This window comes from Solenopsis invicta, unplaced genomic scaffold (genome assembly GCF_016802725.1).
Source record: "Solenopsis invicta isolate M01_SB unplaced genomic scaffold, UNIL_Sinv_3.0 scaffold_38, whole genome shotgun sequence".
In the NCBI taxonomy this organism is placed as follows: Eukaryota; Metazoa; Arthropoda; class Insecta; order Hymenoptera; family Formicidae; genus Solenopsis; species Solenopsis invicta.
In genome coordinates, this window is record NW_024105284.1 from 1,040,397 (window position 1) to 1,059,931 (window position 19,535).

Here is a 19,535-nt window from a genome sequence, read left to right on the forward strand (position 1 = left end):
ATCCCGGATATGTCAATAGAATAGGACGGGATTTATTGAGAGGTAATACAACATCCAACAATTACGGAATAAGAGACATTGACAAAAATAGACAAACAACTACAAAGACATATACTACGCAAGAGATGATGATAATTGTGTAATAATTATTAAATTGTATGTTCAATTTTCATACACGAAAGAGAAGAGAAATACACACACACAAAACATAGTACTTTATACTAATTGATTATAACTGCAGACTGTTACAATGTTTTATCTTATAATTAGTAGATATGTATAAAATATTGTTGGGCCGAGTTGTTATAAGTACTGCCAAGATAAAAAAATTTAAATTTTTTTATTAATTACTAGTTTCTGAAATTGATAGGTAATCGCGGCAGCAATCGAAGCAATCGTCTTGATCGTTAGAAAATGTGATCAGAACGAATACTTGTATAACCAAACATATACCTATATCAATTGAATTCTTTGATGCTTTTCTGTGCCTTTTATCAAAAATGTCTATACATTAAAAAAATGTAGTTACAAAAGTAAGGTAAAAAATAAACAAATGCACCCCAATTCAATTTGTTCAAAAAGTATCATGGAAAGAAGACTTCGTATATACGCGTTACACAGCACTTTGTTGCAATTAAGGTAGCACGTGTACAATTTCACTAAACTTATCGTTGCTAATATTAACGATGTCATAGCTTCCAAAATACATTGCAAGTTTCTGTCGCATATTACAAATCTGGCAAACTGGAAATATTATTGTTTTCATTAGGCTCAAAATTTATGTCAATATAAATACAATATAAAATTAAAATTTAATCAGTGTTACCGCCGGAACGTTTACGGAAAATATATTTAGAGTTATCAAGCTGACGCCGAGCAACTTCGTTTCCGATTTTTGATAAGGCCACTGATCTCCAGCCAATGACGTCATTTTTTTAACATCTTAATAATTGCTTCACGACATTAGTTGATGGCGGATTCTTCGTTTCTGGTCTTGCAAATTTGCAGACGACAGTTGACAGAAAATTTCTTTGTCACAAAAATTTTTGTTCATCGTTTTATTCGCTTGTTCTCATCCTCAACATGAGAATACATATAGTCTGACAAGTTACGAGATAGTAAAAACACATCATAAACCATATAATGCAAACGCTATAGACTTTGTATAGCACGTGCGCGATATACTTCTGTCGATTACCGCGCACAGAGTACAACAAACGACACACACATAGTGTGTCGTTTTCACAGGAATAACATTTATAGAAAATTTATGTGAATCCGCGCGTGTTCCAAGCATCGCACGTCATTTGCGAATTCCCTCCGTGTATGAAACGTAGTAAAAAATTTTCTTGGAAATTATATAAACGCCGAGCGTACAGCGCGCGGCGTTTATATAATTCCCGAGAAAACTTTTTAATCTTCTAATAGTGACACGCGTTTCTTTCCTTTTCTTTTTTTTACACTTTTAAAAACTTGATTTAGCAGACCCTTACTGTCTCGTGAGGGAAGAGAAATTTTACCTTACATTTACCGATGATTTGCGGTAATAAGGATAAATGAGGGTGATTTTTACCTCATACCTTACAATTGTTTCTACACAGCGTTACCTTGTAACTATAATCTTATAATATTTACATGTTTATTCTCTCATTACACTTTTACTTTCTCGAATTACGAATACTTTTTTATAACGCAACTCCGTTTGATTTCAAGCTAGTACTCTAATACATAAAGGTCAGCAAGTGATGAAGATTTCTTAAAATGATTACAATTAATATATGTATGTTATCGCAAATGTTACTCATGTACTAATGGATAACTTGTCTTGATGTTAATACACTCAGAATTACAACTTTTGTGGATTGGCTGGATAATCTGGATATATTCGTAGGTTCTAATGTTTGATATTTCAACACTGCAGATCGTTCCTTAATTATTCCAAAGACGAGAGTACGGTAAAGTATGACATTGAAGTTTGCACGATCTTAAAATATACATATTACACGTATTATTAAATAAACTATAAATTATTGTACGTTTACAATGTAATTCTCAAATGAGTATTAGAAATTGTAAGGGAAATGTTTCTTGTTTATTTAAGGAAGAAAAGATCCTACAAGAGTATACGGGGTATCCGATACCCCTCTTAATTAATATTTTGGGAAATGAAAGAAGATGGAATTTTTTAACTAATATTTTCTTTCTCAATTTTTGCTCAGATTATTATATTTATTAAAGTTGAACAACCAAGTTGCAAGGAGTCTGGAGTACGCACAAGTGTAACATATGAGGCCATGCAGAGCTCCTAGCTTGGATTTACTGTACGTTCTCTCTCTCTCTCTCTCTCTCTCTCTCTCTCTCTCTCTTTCTCTCTCTCTCTCTCTTTCTCTCTCTCTCTTTCTCTCTCGATCAAAATTGTATTCCAATTGTTTATTAATAAATAAATAAATGAATAAATAAATCAATAAATTGATAAATAGGTAGATAATTAATAAGGGTAATTATTTACTATAGGGAACCCAACTCCAATCATGTTGACCTTGACGTACGTTATAGAGGCAAGGATATTGAACAACTTTTCTTTAGAAATTAATTGGCGCTTTTCTACAGATTTCGAAATATACTTAGAGAAAGAAAAAACAGTTTTTCTTAATTATTTTAGAAAATATTTATTTTAGAAGAAAAAGTATCCAATAAAAAATAAAGCTTATAAAAAACTCTACAAATAAGATTTTATACAGATTTTACCTAATTCCAATACTTTAGTCGTTATAATCGAAAAACCATTTTAAACAAATTTTGAAAAATTCCAATTTTCACATATCGTACAGAGAACGCATGGGCGGGAAAGGGGATCCACCCCTCCACCCTATATTTTTCCTAACCCAACTCAACTCTATTTTAGTTACAATTTGGACATAATTTCAAATCTAATGTCGCAACGTAGTCAATTGGATATCCTTGGCCAAATTACAATTAAAATAGGGATTGAGTTAGGAAATATACAGGAAGAGGGTGTAAGGAGAGGGGCGGAGCCCCTTCTCCGCCAACGCGTTCTCTGTACCATATGGATTTTTAACTTTCCACGCAAAACAAATTCCTCATTAAGTGTGTGAGTATATGTCTGGTTATTACTGAAAATGAATTATTAATGAAAATAAAAAGAACTCATTTTAAAACAGTTTTTCTATTGTAACGACTAAAATATTAAAATTAGGTAAAATATGTATATGACCTTTTTTTGTAGAACTTACCACAAGCTTTATTTTTTGTTTGATCAGAATTTTTTTGTAAAATAATTATTTTCTGAAATAATTAAAAAAAAAATGTTTTTTCTTTATCTAAGTATATCTCGAAATCTGTAGAAAAGCGCCAATTAATTTCTAAGGAAAAGTTGTTTAATATCATTACCTCTATAACATATGTCAAGGTCAACATGATTAGAGCTGGGTCCCCTATAGTAAATAATTACCAAATTCAATGTAATTTTCTATATGCACATTTCTGGTGAATGTAAAAATGTTTTATCGATACTGGAAAATAATTCTTAATTTATCTAGTACACGCATTAAATATAAATAAAATATTTTTAAGCGTTTTCTAGATTTTTGAAATTTTTTTTTCTCAACATAGATGCTTTGTATTTTAAAAAGAAAGCAGTTTAGGACACATATTTATAGAATCTCTTCTTCTTAAAATAAGACAAAGAATATTTCCCTTCACAATTTTTATACTTATTAGGAATCATCGTAATCAACATATGTATGTATATTATAAAATTTACCATGGTAAAGTTCTCCATTGAGAAAATATAGATCTTGCCAGCGCTTAAGAAAATAGGTTGAAGACTCTTTTGCATCACAAACAAAAGTATTCTTTGCGTCTTGGGAGATGTTTCATACCAGAGACTATTATAACTGCAACGCTTCAATGACACGCTAACTGAATCCCAATAAAGTAATCGTCATAAAATTATTCATCTTACATTTTATCGCGCGTTTGAAGACTGTGATCTATCAGCTTTTGTCCTTCGAAACTGAGGCAGAACAGATGGATTAATTGACCAACGACATACATCACGTATCTTATCACTTCTAAAATATCGGCATTCTGCTGTGTGATCTCCAATACGAAAAATATAACATTTTAATTTCTCTTGTGCATATATGTCTTTTCTTATTTTTTTCAAAAGTGTACTGATAAGTATATCTGATCTCAAGTGTTTGCGTAAAGCCCAAACGTTGAATAAAATTTTGAAATAAATACATACTTGTAATAATGTAATGCTAATCATTATTGTATTTAGCGCTATTTGTATAGCCAGAGTTAACGAAAAGGTATCTTCGATCAGTTGAGCGAATCTATGGCACAAGCGTGAGACACAATGATAACAAGAATTAAAGTTTTTCTTTCCACTTTTTGCTGTCTTTGACTCTCCTCTCTCTCTCTCTCTCTCTCTCTCTCTCTCTCTCTGATATATATATATATATATATATATATATATATATATATACAGTGACGCTCAAAATAATAGAGCCACCTCTAGCGGAGAGTGAATGAATCACATTATTATTGGTTAGTCTTATTTACAGTTGAGGTTAAACAATTTCTTGTCGTTAGACAAGTGTAGAGAAGACATTGATGGTATCTTAATGTCGCGGAATAGTATTGTGTAGTGTAAAAAGGTCGAACATAACTTAAAGGTCAGTATTAATTGGGTCAAAATAATAGAGCCACCTTATTTTGCCTTTACTTAAAGTTCAATTTTCCAATTAAAATATCTTCTTTCATCAAATATTTTTATTACTGTTTACATAAATATCCCACAATTTAATTTACCAATGATTTTTCAATAATCCGCACTTTTAGATGGGAAGAGCAAAGCACACAAGTGATAATGAACGCGTACTAATATTTCAAATGTGGAAAAATGGTTCAACAATGAATAAAATTGCAAAACAGTTAAATGTTTCTCGGAAACGCGTTCAGAACGCAATTAAAAAAGCGAAACAAATTAAGCCAACACCTGAAAATCGAGGAAGGCCCCGAAAAACTTCTGCGCGCTTGGACCGAGAAATTACATTAAAAGTTAAAAAGGATCCTTTCTTGAGTGCGCCACGCTTGAAAAAGATGGTATCCAGTCAATATAATATCAAATTATCAGCATCAACTATAAAAAGAAGATTATGTGATGCAAAACTCAATGGTCGCATTGCTAAGAAAAAACCACATGTATCTAAACGAAATATCGAAAAAAGATTAACTTTTGCCACAAAGATAGAGATGATAAATGGTGGCGTAATGTGCTGTGGTCCGATGAATCAAAGTTTAATAGGTTCTCTTCGGATGGAAAAGTGTATGTGCGACGACCACCGAATCAAGAAAACAATCCCAAGTACACTTTAAAAATTGTGAAACATGGTGGTGGCAATGTTATTGTCTGGGGATGTTTCTCCTGGTACGGCGTTGGCCCATTATTTCGAATCAATGGCATTATGAATGCAGAAATGTATAAACACATTCTTAAAGATGTTATGTTACCATATGCCAGAAGTGATATGCCTTTGATATGGAAATTTATGCACGACAACGATCCAAAACATACCGCTAAAATAATAAAAAAGTTTATTGAGAAGGAAAAAATTTCCATTTTGGAATGGCCACCGCAGAGTCCGGATCTAAATCCGATAGAAAACCTGTGTAATACAATTGACAAAAGAATCGATTGTTCGAAAGCTACAAATCTTGACAATTTTTGGGAGGAAATCCAAAAAGCTTGGTACTCAATTTCTGAAGCAGAGTGTAGATGTTTGGTAAGCTCTATGGGTAGAAGATGTGAAGCTGTTTTGAAAAACAAAGGATTTCCTACAAAGTATTGAAGCACGAAAAGCAAAAAAATATTTTTGTTAATTAGTTAAACTTAATAAACAGGTGAACTTATTAGGTGGCTCTATTATTTTGGCCTAATTACTAAGAAGCAAAAAATTTGCATTACAATTATTTTATTTTGTTCGCGTCAGTAGTGATAAAATGTGATTAAATTCTGGTCAACAGTCATTACTTATAATATGTAAAATTGTTTATTCTATAATAACAATATATTTTGCCTTAAAATTTAAAGTTATTTCCCCAACATTGCACTGGCTCTATTATTTTGAGCGTCACTGTATATATATATATATATATATATATATATATATATATATATATATGTATATGTATATAATCTATCTATCTATTAATTAGCTACTCACTTTAGAGCTTTTCGGTGCGTATACACAGAAAATGCAATTTGTTTGCGGTACACGTCACTTGTATGAGAATGTAAAACGTTCATGGTGTTATTACGTTTGCACATTAATCGTTCAAATCGTAATCTGCAAATATATTCGTAATGAAGCATCAATTTTGTTAACAAGAATATGCTGTTTTTACCCGACTAAAGTGAAAATACTGCAGACATGTTCAATGTAAGTTAGGAGTATACAGTCGTGACTGACTATTCCAGACATTGCAATTTCCCAAGCCATAATAGCATGTGAAAAGGTATAGAAGAAATATTTCCTTTCGTCAACAAAATAATATCCTGGATATGTCGGCAGTATAGGGCGAGATTCATTGAGAGGTAAAAGGACATCCAATACTTGCGGTATAAGGGATACAGACATAAATATATATACGGCCATAAAACAATACACTGCAACGTACATAGATAAAGGCAAAGAAAATAGGCAGAGATGTAAAAAATGTGAAAAAGAAAGTTGGATGATTTGTTTTTCTTACAAGCATATACCAAAGAATATCGTCTGCCGTTCTTGGCATATCTCTTCATAATTTCGTATTCTTCAGGTGTTTCCAATTCGTTCCAATCAACGAATAATTGATCAATAAGAACTTTCATCTGGAAGCATCAATGATTAAGGAAAAATTTTTCTTTATTGGTCAACATGCTCTACAATAATAAAATAAGATATCCTCCTTACATACACACACACACACGCGCGCACGCGCGTGCACACGCACACGCACACGCACACGCGCACGCGCCCGCACACGCGCCCGCACACGCACTCGCACACGCACACGCACGCACAGGCACGCACACGCATGCACACGCACGCACACGCACGCACGCACGCACGCGCGTACGCACGCACGCACGTAAACATAACGTTGAGATTTAAGATACGAGATCTGTTCTTTTCAGCTCAAGTTTAACTGAAACAGACAGTAGAGATTATAAATACAAATGCCACACAAATGAATAATTTTACGTACTTTACATCGGTTGAAATAACACGTGTATAGTTTCACCAACGTTACACTTGTCAACATGTAAGATGTCATGGTTTCAAAGATACATTGCAAGTTTCCGTCACATTTAAAAAATTTCGCTACCTAGAAATTCAAATATATATATACATACATGCATACATATATATATATATATATATATATATATATATATATATATGTATATATATACACACACATACATATATATATATATATATATATATATGTAATCAAAGTGGAATAGCTTCTATATATATATATATATATATATATATATATATAGAAGCTATTCCACTTTGATTGAAAATTAATTTGAGATTGCATGTCGCAAAACTGCGACTTTTTTCTCTTTTGACTTTAACCGTTTATACATACATATTATTTTTTTTACTTTGTATTTATTACCAATAAATTCACCCTACTTTGAACATTTTAACTTTATACATTTAATTTATGGAATCATACATAGAATCTTTAATTATCGTAGAATTAACCGGTATATAAATGAGGTTGAAACTTGTTCCGCGGTATGCATGGGATAAATTAACATATTATATTGGCTATATAGTATTGGCCTTTCATGTTGATTTGACTGACTTTATGAATATAAGTGATATAAAAATTTAGATTGTATGTAACTTGAAATTACCTGTGGAATAATCATAGAAATTGTACTCAAAGTCACTAAGAGCACACACAACAATCTCGTTATTGGTTTCTGATAGGGCCACTGACCCGACAATGATGTTATTTTCTTAACAACACCATAGTAATGATTCCAGTTGGCGTCCATACTTTTAGTCGCAAATAATCTTTTGTCTCTGACTTTATCTAAGTAACTCATTTCATTTTACTTAAAACTTTCCTTGGTCCCCTTGGTACGAGGGACAGTTTAAGATCCTGGACAGGTGATGCATACATTTGCATAATACAAACGTGCATGCTATATGCCTATAATTTTCCAATAGTTATCACACGCGTTTCCGCAACGCATGGCGTAGCTTACCGCACGGACACGTACGGATGATAATAGTATTTATTCTTTTGACAATAAATACAACTTAGGGGAAAGCGAAACCCTATTGACAGGCGCGCCGCTTAGCATATGTTAGTAATGTATGTTCTCTTCGAATAGAGCTTATCGATCGAAAGAGTATTTTTTTTTCTTTTCTTTTTCCGCGACAGTTCTGGAAGCAATCTTCTCATTTTCGGCAAGTACTTAAAGTCTTACGTTTAACAATAATAATCTTACTTGGTAAAAATTGACATAAACTAAAAAAATAATTTGATGTAAAAAAAAGTAAATGAAATAAAACAACTCTTTATATCTTCCTTAATGTCACTCTTTCAATATATTTTTTAAAACGATGGATTAATTTTTCTATTCTATTAATCCTTAAACACACAAGCGAGTCTGAAAGACTCCATATAAAGCTTCGAACGTTTGCTGTGTAAAGACGGAATGAGATAAGAGGTTCGGACCAAGAGGTAAAAAAAAATTGAAATCTCTTTCGATTGATATGGTTGATCAATTTTTTTGGTCAACTAGAATTCAAACGGCATGCCAGCAAAGTTTTGTTGGAGTCTGTGGGACTAACATTGTGTATGAATGAAACTTTTTTGTGAGTAATCTGATATAAAAAAAACTGCACAAAACACGTCTGTAGATCCATTTGTGTATGTTACTCGCATATACTCTGGCCTAGTTTACACCGAATACTTGATACACGTACTAACTAGTAATTTTCTATTAAGTTATCTTAATTTCGGCAATAAATTTAAAGAATAGTATACTAAACTGGTACAATATAAATCGAGATAATTAAATATATGTATCATGTATACACGCATTGTCGAAAGTAAGATAATTTAATAGAAAGTTACGAGTTAATACGCGTATCAAGTGCTCGGTGTAAACTAGGACTCTGTCTAAGGGTGCGATCCATTAGATGTTGCAGATGCTTCGAATCGCTTCAAGTATGATTTGCTAACTCGTAACTTTCTATTAAATTATCTTACTTTCAACGATGCGTGTATACATGATACATATATTTAATTATCTCGATTTATATTGTACGAACTTAATATACTATTCTTTAAATTTATTGCAGAAATTAAGATAATTTAATAGAAAATTACTAGTTAATACGCGTATCAAGTGCTCGGTGTAAACTATGTCTGAAACTTTTGAAGCATCTAGTGGATTGCACCCTAAAGTTAGAATACTATATAGTGCTATGAAAAAAAGAGCTTCTGCGCAGAGTCCAAAATACATTATGAAACACATCAATTTTCAATTTTAAACACCTTGAGTTAATAAAAAATACCTCATATTCGCCTTCTTACATAAGTATGATTTTTAATAGAAATGGCAGTGACATAATTTTTTTTTTTAAAGTATGACTCTTTAGCTTTAACACGCCGTATTATAAAGTCTTTAAAAGTTTTTTGTTGCAAAAATATAATTTTTTTAACAAAAGTGGATTTTTAGACACCCAAAAATACTTCCTATATTCTTCTTATATGATTATACTTATATGATTATACTTTTTAAAAGGAATGGCAATGTCATAATATTTTTTTTTGAAAGTATGACTCTTTAGCTTTAAAAAGCTGTATTCAAAAATCTTTAAAAGTTTTTTGTTACGAAAATATGATTTTTTAGAGAAATAGTGTATTTTTATACAATTTCTCATTTTTGCTTAATGGTTTTTCTTTTATAATTTAATAATAAATCATTTTTTGACAATGCCGATTAGTCAGTCACATTTCTGAGATTCTGAACTTTTTTATAAAAAAAAGATTATTGAAAAATATCGATTGGAACTAAAGTTATAACTTTTCAAAGTTGAAAAAGTCTCCCAGACCCGCAAATATGTTTACGTATTTTACGGGATTCGGTGTATTTAAGAGTTAAAAAAAATGTTGGAATTTTTGTCTTTAAGAGGGGGAATTCGGTCTTTTTGGCCAAAAATATAGTAAAATTTAGAAATTTTTTTCAGAAATTAACTATACAATTAATTTGAAATTTGCACCATGTTCTTATCCATATTTTAAGAACGTACAGTTGTTTTTTGCTAATTTTTAATTATAAATAGAGAAGTTATATATGATTGAATATCACGCTGCGCAAAGTTCTTTATCTACTGGTATATACGGTATTGATCTTCCAGGTAATCTAACACAGAAAAATAAAACGACGTTTTTTATTTTATACATATGTAGTTTCAATTTGATGAACAAAAACTAAAAAAAAATTGTTGCGGAAGTTATTAATTTTCAAATCAAAACTAAGGTACCCGAGCCAAATAAGGCCCACCTAACTTATTCTATGTTTTATAAATTGTATTTACAAAGATATTGAAATAAACTAAGTGAGAATAAAATATTTATTTCAACCATTCGCCAAAATAAAATTATCTTTTATATAAAACATTTTTAAATAAATAAAAAAGACATGTTTTTAAGCTCTGAAATTGGGCCATATTAAATTCTTGTGCTTTTAATAAGACCCAAATTAAAAATAAATTGAAAATAACAAAGGAATTAAACATTATTTTCCAACTCACTATTAAAATGATTATTAATTATAAATATGAAATTTTTTAAGATCTATTTTCCTGTAAAACATCATAATTATTTTCAATTTTGTCTATAACTAATATTTTAACTTTAAGAAATTCTGACTATTTTAATGCAATCTTAGCTTATGGAAAGTTAGCGTCATTGAAAATTGTTATTCTCTGCTGCAAGCCACATACATAAGGGCTATAACAATAAATGTATAAGTGGGCCTTATTTAATAATGCATTATTTGTAAAATATTATACTTATTTCAAAAAATCGATATATATATATATATAAAATATATATATATATTTGTTTTTTTTCTATAGTTACAAAGTTGAATAATATTATAATGTGTTGTAATAAATCATAAAATAATGTATACTTATTAAATTTACAACAAATTTTTATAAAAACGGCTGATTTACCTACTTTGTTATAAGCTTTTATTGCACTGAATAAACGTGTTGGTACCGATATTAATTTCCTTGTCCCTCTTTATCTACTTCCTATGACATATCTTTTAAGCATATATTTCAAACATAAAGAGCGTTTTTAAATGATAAATTTAAAAGTCGGCCTTATTTAGTACTAGTCCTTATTCGGCTCAAAATTATAGATTTTACTATCAAAATTTGTCCATATTTATTATGTAAAAAAATAATATGTAACTTAATTATCAATATTCTGGTTCATCAAACGATAAAGTAATATTTACTGAATATGCAAACCAAGTAAAAAGAAATCGTTTCAATAGTTACAAAAATATCATGCACACTATTTACAAAAATACTGTTTCGAGAAAACAGTGTTTAAAGTTTTAAGTTTAGTTTATAAACGTATATCAAGTATATAGTTTATAAACATAAAAAGTATATCAAATACTTACATAATTTTTCTGTTACTCAGCTATTCCAGGGCCATACAGTAGTTCTTCCTCTTCTTCGTAGAAGACGTTTTGAACCATTTGTTTGCTTCTACGCTTTGTCTGAGCTTCTTTTGTAGCCTCGAGGCTTCGTCGCGTTGATCTTTCAAGCCGGTATTGATCTCGCTCTTCAAAATATATTTTGGCTTTTTTTTCTATAACTATTCCTATTGTTGTCATAGTTTTAAGGACAGCCTTAAAAACCTTCATTAAAAATTTCGATTGCTAAATAAGCTGCAATTATTTGGAAGATCAATATCGGGCACAGTAGATGCAGTAGATAAAGAACTTTGCGCACTGTGATATTCAATATAACTTCTCTATTTATAATTAAAATTTAACAAAAAAAAAACTGTACGTTCTTAAAACATGGTGCAAATTTCAAATTAATTAAATAGTTAATTTCTGAAAAAAAATTCCTAAATTCTACTACGTTTTTTAACCAAAAAGAAACTGAATTCTCTCTTTAAGACCGACTCATAACTTCGGAAGTTTTACTAATTTCAAAATGAAATTTTCTGGAGATATTCTTGAGATGTTAAACTAAAATATTTCGTTATAAAAAATTGATGTTTTTTTATCTGAAAAACCAAATTTCCCTTTAAAATAATTTAATATTATTTATGGAAATTACATCTATGTTAATAGTGGTAAACTTTTTTCAAGTAAATTAGACTTAAATTTTGAAATTAAAATGATGCAATCCAACTAGATACTTATTTTATTTAAAAACATATGGAGATAAAGAATGAATATATGTATAGAAAAATAAAAATGTATTGTTTTGCATCCATATATCGATTAAGTATGATGACATTATCTTTTATCTTTTTTATTCTTTCTTTCTAGGAACTTTGACGAGAGAACGTTTAACGTAGACTTTATTGTATATAATTTTATTCTAAGCAAGTGACAACAAAGAATTCGTTTACATATTTAAGTTAATCATCTTTGACGAATTAAATATCACTTACTACACAAACTACTTTAGACAGAGCTTGCAGATAATCGTAAGAGAAAAACAATTTTATCTCACATCTGTTTTTGTGACGTAACAACTAATGAATGTAACTTGAGTGTGCCTTGTTAATTATAAATATATCCGTGTAACTATGTTACAGTTTTTCTAAATTATTAAACCTACTTCTAACTAAAACGATTATTATATACAGGGTGATTCAGAACGACCCATGTGTCCCTGTAAAGACGTGTTCTTGAATAAATTCTGAGACGATTTTTCCTGTACGAAAATTTTGTCCAACGCTTACTTTTTGAATAATAAGAGGATAAAGTTAGCGAATCACGGGCCGTGTACACATGGTAGACAAAGGCGGCGCAACTCACCGACCGACGCGGGCGCTTACCCGCGTCGGTCGGTGAGTTGCGCCGCCTTTGTCTACCATGTGTACACGGCCCGTGATTCGCTAACTTTATCCTCTTATTATTCAAAAAGTAAGCGTTGGACAAAATTTTCGTACAGGAAAAATCGTCTCAGAATTTATTCAAGAAAACGTCTTTACAGGGACACATGGGTCGTTCTGAATCACCCTGTATATTCTTATTTTTACATAACACAAAACATTTTGGAGTTACGAATATTTTTTTACGTTGCAACTTTTGCTTCGATTTCAAATACTACAAATACAAATACACAGAGGAGGCAAGCAAAAAATTTGCTACAATTGTTTCAATATGTTACTTACATGCAAATAGGTAATAAACTTGCCTTGATGTTACTTAAAAATTATGATCCTTGCCGATATAGAGTCTGGATGCCAGAAGTCTGATATTTGGACACTGATCGTTGCTTAATTATTCCAAAGACGAGAGGACGGTGAAGTATGACATTGAAGTTTGCATGATCTTAAAACACGTTATGTGTAACATGTAAACTATTATTTTAACAATAACAATGTACGTGTATTATAATCTTTACCATCGTAAAGTTTTCCATTGAGAAAATGTAAATCTTGCTAGCGCTTAAGAAAATAGGTTGAAGACTCTTTTGCATCACAAACAGAAGCATTTTTTGTGACTTGGGCGGTGTTTCGTACCAAAGACTATTATAGCTGCAACGTTTGAGAGTGAGATACATGCGTTAATTAAATTTCATATATAAAGTAATCATCACAAATTTATTTGTCTCTTACATTTTATCACGGGTTTGAAGACTGTGATCTATTAATTTTTGTCCTTCAAAACTGAGGCAAAATAGATGGACCAATTGGCCAACGACATACATCACATACCTTATGAGTTGTAAAATGTCGGCCTGCTGCTGCGTGACCTTCAAAATATGAAAAGTATATTTTAATTCATCGCGGTTTATGTACTTAATATCATTTTAAAAAGTATTTGTAGATTATCTGCAATCTCACAAATCTTCAATACACATATGTTCGATAGAAGCTCGAAATGAAAATAAAAATATAGCAATAACATACTTGTAACAATGTAATACTGATCATTACTGTATTTAGCGCTAGTTGTATAGTCAGGGTTAACGAAAACGTATCTCCGATCAATTGGGCGAATCTGTGATAACAGTGAGAGATACAATAACAATACCAATTGTGAAATATCTCTTTCTCTCCCTCTACATGGATGGGACAGAGCAGGACTCACTTTAAAGCTTTTCGGTGCGTATACACAGAGAATGCAATGTGTTTGCGCAGGTACGCGTCACTTGTATGAGAATGTAAAATTTTCATAGCATCATTATATATTAATTGCTCGAACCGAAATCTGCAAATACGAGTATTCACAATGATTCATTAATTTTGTTAATAACAAGACACTAAAGACACTATGCTGTTTTTGTTCTTACCCGACAAGTGTGAAAATACTGCAGACATGTTCAATGTAAATCAAGAGCATGCAATCGTGGGAGACTATCACAGTCACAGCAATTTCCCAGGCCATCATGGCATGCGTGTAAATATAAAAGAAATATTTTCTCTCGTCAATAAAGTAATACCCTGGATAAACTGGCAGTATAGGACGAGATTGGTTGAGAGGTGAAACAACATCCAACACTTGTGGTACGAGGGACATGGATACGAATACATACACGCCGAAATAGTAATACACTGCAACGCACACAGATGAAGCGTTTGACCAACGATAGATAAATAATTTTGTGACCAAAACAGCTCAACGTGAAGATGCATGGTTTATTCTTACACGAATATCCCAAAGAATATCTCCTGCCGTTGCTGGCATACTTTTTTAGAATTTCATATTCTTCTGGTGTTTCCAATTCGTCCCAGTCGACGAATAACTGATCAATGAGAACTTTCATCTAAGAGTCCAACGATTAATAGTAAATCTTTAAATTCTTCATTGTCTAATACGTTCTACATACAATACGACACAAATATATACACACGCACGCGCGTATAATAACATTATGATTTAAATTATATATTTTCTCTCAGGTATAATACAAACGCCACGGGCCACGAAAAATGAATAAGTTTACATACTTTACATCTGTTAAAGTAACATGTATACAGCTTCACCAACGTAATGGTTGTCAACAAATAGGCCGACATGGTTTGTAAGATACATTGCAAATTTCCATCGCATGTAACAAATTTAGCTATCTAAACATTTAAATATTAAAAATATCTCTCGCTAAACTCTCTTTTCTTTTCTCAAGAAAATTAACAATTACCTGTGGAATAATCATAGATAATGTACTCAAAGTCATCAAGATCAAACAAAATAATCTCGTTACTGGTTTCTGATAAGGCCACTGTCCACACAACAATGATAGTTTCTTAACGAGACTGTAATAATGATTCCAGTTGGTATTCATAGTTTTAGTCACAGGTAATCTTTCGTCTCTGACTTTGTCTAGGTAACTCACACATTTCAGATTTTTATTTCACCTAAAGTTCAAGACTATTCTTTTATGAAATTAAGAGAGATTATAAGAGAGTTTAAGATCTTCTCTTGGCAGGTCATATATAATGCAAATGCTGTATTCTAGTGCCACAACTGCGTTTTTCCACACTTATCGCGCTACGACATTTTCTCGAAACATGACGCGTAGTCCACGTACGCATACGATAGTAGAATTTATTCCTTTGACATTAAATGTAACGTGAGTAGAAAGAGAGAGAGAGAAAGAGAGAGATGCACAAAGTCTCATTGACAGACGTATCATTTAGCAAATTCTCTCCGAATGAAACTTATCGATCGATATAGAGTGTCTTTTTTCTCACGGGGCAATTCCGGAAGCAACCTCTTGATGTTCGAAGCAAGTAAGATCTATGTTTAACAATGATACTCTTACCTTTACTACAACTTGATATATACTAGTTATGTAATTTATAAACGTTACATATATGATTAACAAAAGTATATTTTTATATATTATAGTAAACGTGTTGCAATGACACACACGCATATTGTTTTCGATCGCTTTTGTTGTCGTTGCTCAATTGCTGGATACAGGAAGTATAAGCTATTGAAAGGACGCAAATACTGTAAAGTATGACATTGAGGTTTGCAGAACCTTTAAAGCAAGGACATCATTAAAAAAGTGTTGGAAAAAAAGCTTTGAAACAATATAATAATTGCTTCATACCGATGTGAAACTTTGTAAGGAGAAAATGTAAATTTTACCAGCGCTTAAAAAACTCGGGTGAAGACTTTTCATCATCACCAGCATGATCATCTTTTGTAATCTCGTGGATGCTTTGTACCAGCAGCTGCTGTACCTGCGACATTTTCTAGATGCAGAATTATTCAAAATAATGTTATGTAATTGAGTATATCTAGATTACATTTTTGTTACGTACATCTTATTGCGTATCTGAAGGCTGTGATCTATCAACCTTTGTCCTTCGAAGCTAAGAAAGAACAAATGAATCAATTGACCACCGACATAAAACACGTACCTCATTGCTTCCAAGTTATCGCTAGTTTTCTCCGTAATCTACAGGACGAAAAATTGTTTTTAATAGTTGAATTTTGTGCAGAGTCGATGAGCGTCGAGTTTTATATAAATTATTGGACGTACTTGTAGCAAAGTAATGCTCATCCCTATCGTTGCTATAAATATCTGCATAGCTAAAGGTATGGTAAACGTATCTTCGAGCAATTGCGCGAGTCTGTGACAAACGATAAATGAAATTTTCTCTATCCAAGAGTTTCGTTTGTACATTTATCCATTTACATGCATCCATGCAAGTGAGTTACATGAGTTATGTTTCATCTTGCACTATTCTCTCTCTCTCTCTTTCTCTCTTTCTCTCTCTCAAAGAAGAAAATTTTATCTCTTTTTCACTATTCAGTGCACTTACTCTAATGCTTCCCGATGTTTACGTACGAGGAACGCTACTCTCTTGAAATCTGTCGCGTCAGGATTCATCGATGGTGTACTTTTCATTTTATTTCTACAATCTTGAAATAAATGTTTGTAGTGAAATCTGTAAATAGTTTGGACGATATGAGCTTTATAAAATTTCAAGTACATTTTACGAGATGAACGTGTAATTTCAGAACGCGTTATACATATGTTGGCGCGCTATTGCGTCATCATTCAATCCTCATTATTTAAGAGGGAAAGGTCATGTAAAAATCAATTTTTATTATTGCATATATACGTACTAAAACATTTCAAAAATTCAAATTTCAAGTCTTCATATTGGAAATCGACATATTAACGATCCTACAGACAAGTTCATTAAACCAAGAGAAAAATTATGATTAAAATTAAGAAATTTTTTTTTCACATATATTTTTTTAAGTTAAAGTGAAAATACTTTTGAGAAAAATAAAAATTTATTTGATTTCAAGAAATGACGGTGTTAGCTTTTACTAAAGTAAATAAATTATTTGTTTAAATTATTTATTTAATTGAAATACATAACTTTTTAATTCAAAGAAATACTGATGGAATTATAAGAAATAATTTTCTTGTTTTTTATTTAAAAATATATTTCTTTCATTTAAAAAAAGATTTTCGTTGCCCAGCTAAATTATTTCTTTGATTTTAATAAAAAGAAATAACCAAGAAATTTTTTTACATCAAAGAAACTTTTGTTTGACCGTATAACAATGCACAAATTTGTTTTATGCAAACAAATTTTCTTTGATTCGAAGAATCTTTTCTTTGGGTGCACGTCCAATAGATAGTTACGCGCGTTTTAAACTTTAAACGTGTTTTTCTCGAAACTACGTTTTTCGAAGTGGCGTGCAACATAACTCAAAAAATATTCGATCAATGTAGCTGAGACGATGCATGTTTATTTTTCATTAAATTCTCCACCGCAACTACCTATAAAACTTGCAAGAATAACTCTCCAAACTATATTTTCACATGATAAAAATGAAAATTTTATGCGAAAATTTGACATTTTTTTAAAACTGCGTAGAATTTTTATTTTTGTACTTTTTACTATCGAATTTAGGTTTTTCTGGTGTGTAATTTTATTAAAAAGACAGATTCGTTTGATTTTTTTATTTTAAGATGAGATAAAAATGCTACGTTGCACGCCATTTGACCTCTTCGAAAACCAAAACTTGGAGAGCGAGCATCATTACGCTGCTATATTTGAAATAATTTGATTTAACCAATTTCTTTCTACATTTACAAATTATATGTGAGAAAAGTTATGAACAGTTTATTAAAAGTCTTGTGCCGCAAAAAAAATCATGAAAATCAGCTTTCTTTCGGCTGATTACATGACCTTCCCCCCTTAATGAATAATAAAAATAGAATGATGCAATAACATATGTGTGCGCGATAATTATTCTCCTTACCCAGTTATAGCAAACTTGCTGCAAACATGTTCGACAAACGTTACAAACAAGCAGTCGTGGGAAATTATACCAACCATAACAATTTGCCAGGCCACGACGGAATGCCAGAATATTTCAAAGAAATATTCTCGCATATCGACAAAATAGTATCCTCGATATGGCGGTAATATAGGCCGGGACTCGTTGAGAGATGATACAATATCGAGGATATGCGGTATAAGAGACATGGACGTAAACGTAATCATCCCTGCAGAGCAGTATACTGCAATGTACGATATTAGCGAGATACGTTATATTAATTATGATCTCGAAAATAGAAACAATTACGACTGAGATATAAATAGATCGGTCGATTAAATTCGGACGATCTATAACTTATCTCGTCTCGATCTCGTCTCACCGAAATATATCAAGGAGAATCGTCTACTGTTTGCGGCGTACGACTTCATAATTTCATATTCTTCGTAAGTATTTAATTCTTTCCAATCGCAGAACAAGTGTCGAGTGAGGTCTTTAATCTGGCATCGATCGATAATCTTATAATATATTTTATAAAGATCTTACGGGTCGCAATCAATAATACTGTCGGTACCAACAAAGACTGCTAATATTATTGATCGTGTGTCATTATTTGCTAATATTGATGCATGGATTGATGCAGAATTGAAGAATATTGACAATGACTACCAAATTTTTAGATTTTCGTGTTTCAGTATCACTGTATGCGTGTGCGTGCATGCGTGCGATGGGTTAAAGATTGGGACATAGAGTGTGAAGAGAATGCAATATTTACATCAGTTTACAGTTCTACAAATGAATGGATCATGGCACGAGATAGAAATAATCTCATCAGCTTGTAGAAATATTAATTGATGTAAATAATTGTTGATATTACTAATTCAATATTATTGATACTAATCAGTATTATTCCATGTTTCTATTATAGTTTTCCTTACAAAATTTACAAATTAAA

General features: G+C 31.4%; 3 protein-coding genes across 3 annotated transcripts; all 3 read right to left on the minus strand.

The window, feature by feature from the left end:
* Nucleotides 1-1,590: 1,590 nt before the first annotated feature.
* LOC105201559 (odorant receptor 22c) lies at nucleotides 1,591-16,375 on the minus strand. The gene is made up of 16 exons (XM_039459432.1): nucleotides 15,465-16,375; nucleotides 15,274-15,393; nucleotides 14,972-15,089; nucleotides 14,616-14,877; nucleotides 14,414-14,533; nucleotides 14,233-14,323; nucleotides 13,939-14,075; nucleotides 13,725-13,857; nucleotides 13,604-13,651; nucleotides 6,784-6,901; nucleotides 6,436-6,697; nucleotides 6,255-6,377; nucleotides 4,271-4,361; nucleotides 3,986-4,122; nucleotides 3,785-3,917; nucleotides 1,591-1,984 (listed from the first exon to the last, which is right to left on the minus strand). Exons 1-16 carry the CDS (start codon nucleotides 15,606-15,608, stop codon nucleotides 1,934-1,936), a joined length of 2,088 nt encoding a protein of 695 aa, XP_039315366.1. The 5' UTR covers nucleotides 15,609-16,375; the 3' UTR covers nucleotides 1,591-1,933.
* LOC120359932 lies at nucleotides 7,040-9,013 on the minus strand. Its single transcript, XM_039459388.1, has 2 exons — nucleotides 7,946-9,013; nucleotides 7,040-7,398 (listed from the first exon to the last, which is right to left on the minus strand). The coding sequence occupies exons 1-2, from the start codon at nucleotides 8,138-8,140 to the stop codon at nucleotides 7,204-7,206; spliced, it is 390 nt and encodes a 129-aa protein (XP_039315322.1). The 5' UTR covers nucleotides 8,141-9,013; the 3' UTR covers nucleotides 7,040-7,203.
* On the minus strand, nucleotides 16,069-19,300 carry LOC120359931 (odorant receptor 13a-like). Its single transcript, XM_039459387.1, has 6 exons — nucleotides 18,563-19,300; nucleotides 17,101-17,226; nucleotides 16,818-16,908; nucleotides 16,597-16,733; nucleotides 16,383-16,515; nucleotides 16,069-16,310 (listed from the first exon to the last, which is right to left on the minus strand). Exons 1-6 carry the CDS (start codon nucleotides 18,805-18,807, stop codon nucleotides 16,260-16,262), a joined length of 783 nt encoding a protein of 260 aa, XP_039315321.1. The 5' UTR covers nucleotides 18,808-19,300; the 3' UTR covers nucleotides 16,069-16,259.
* Between the last annotated feature and the right edge of the window lie 235 nt (nucleotides 19,301-19,535).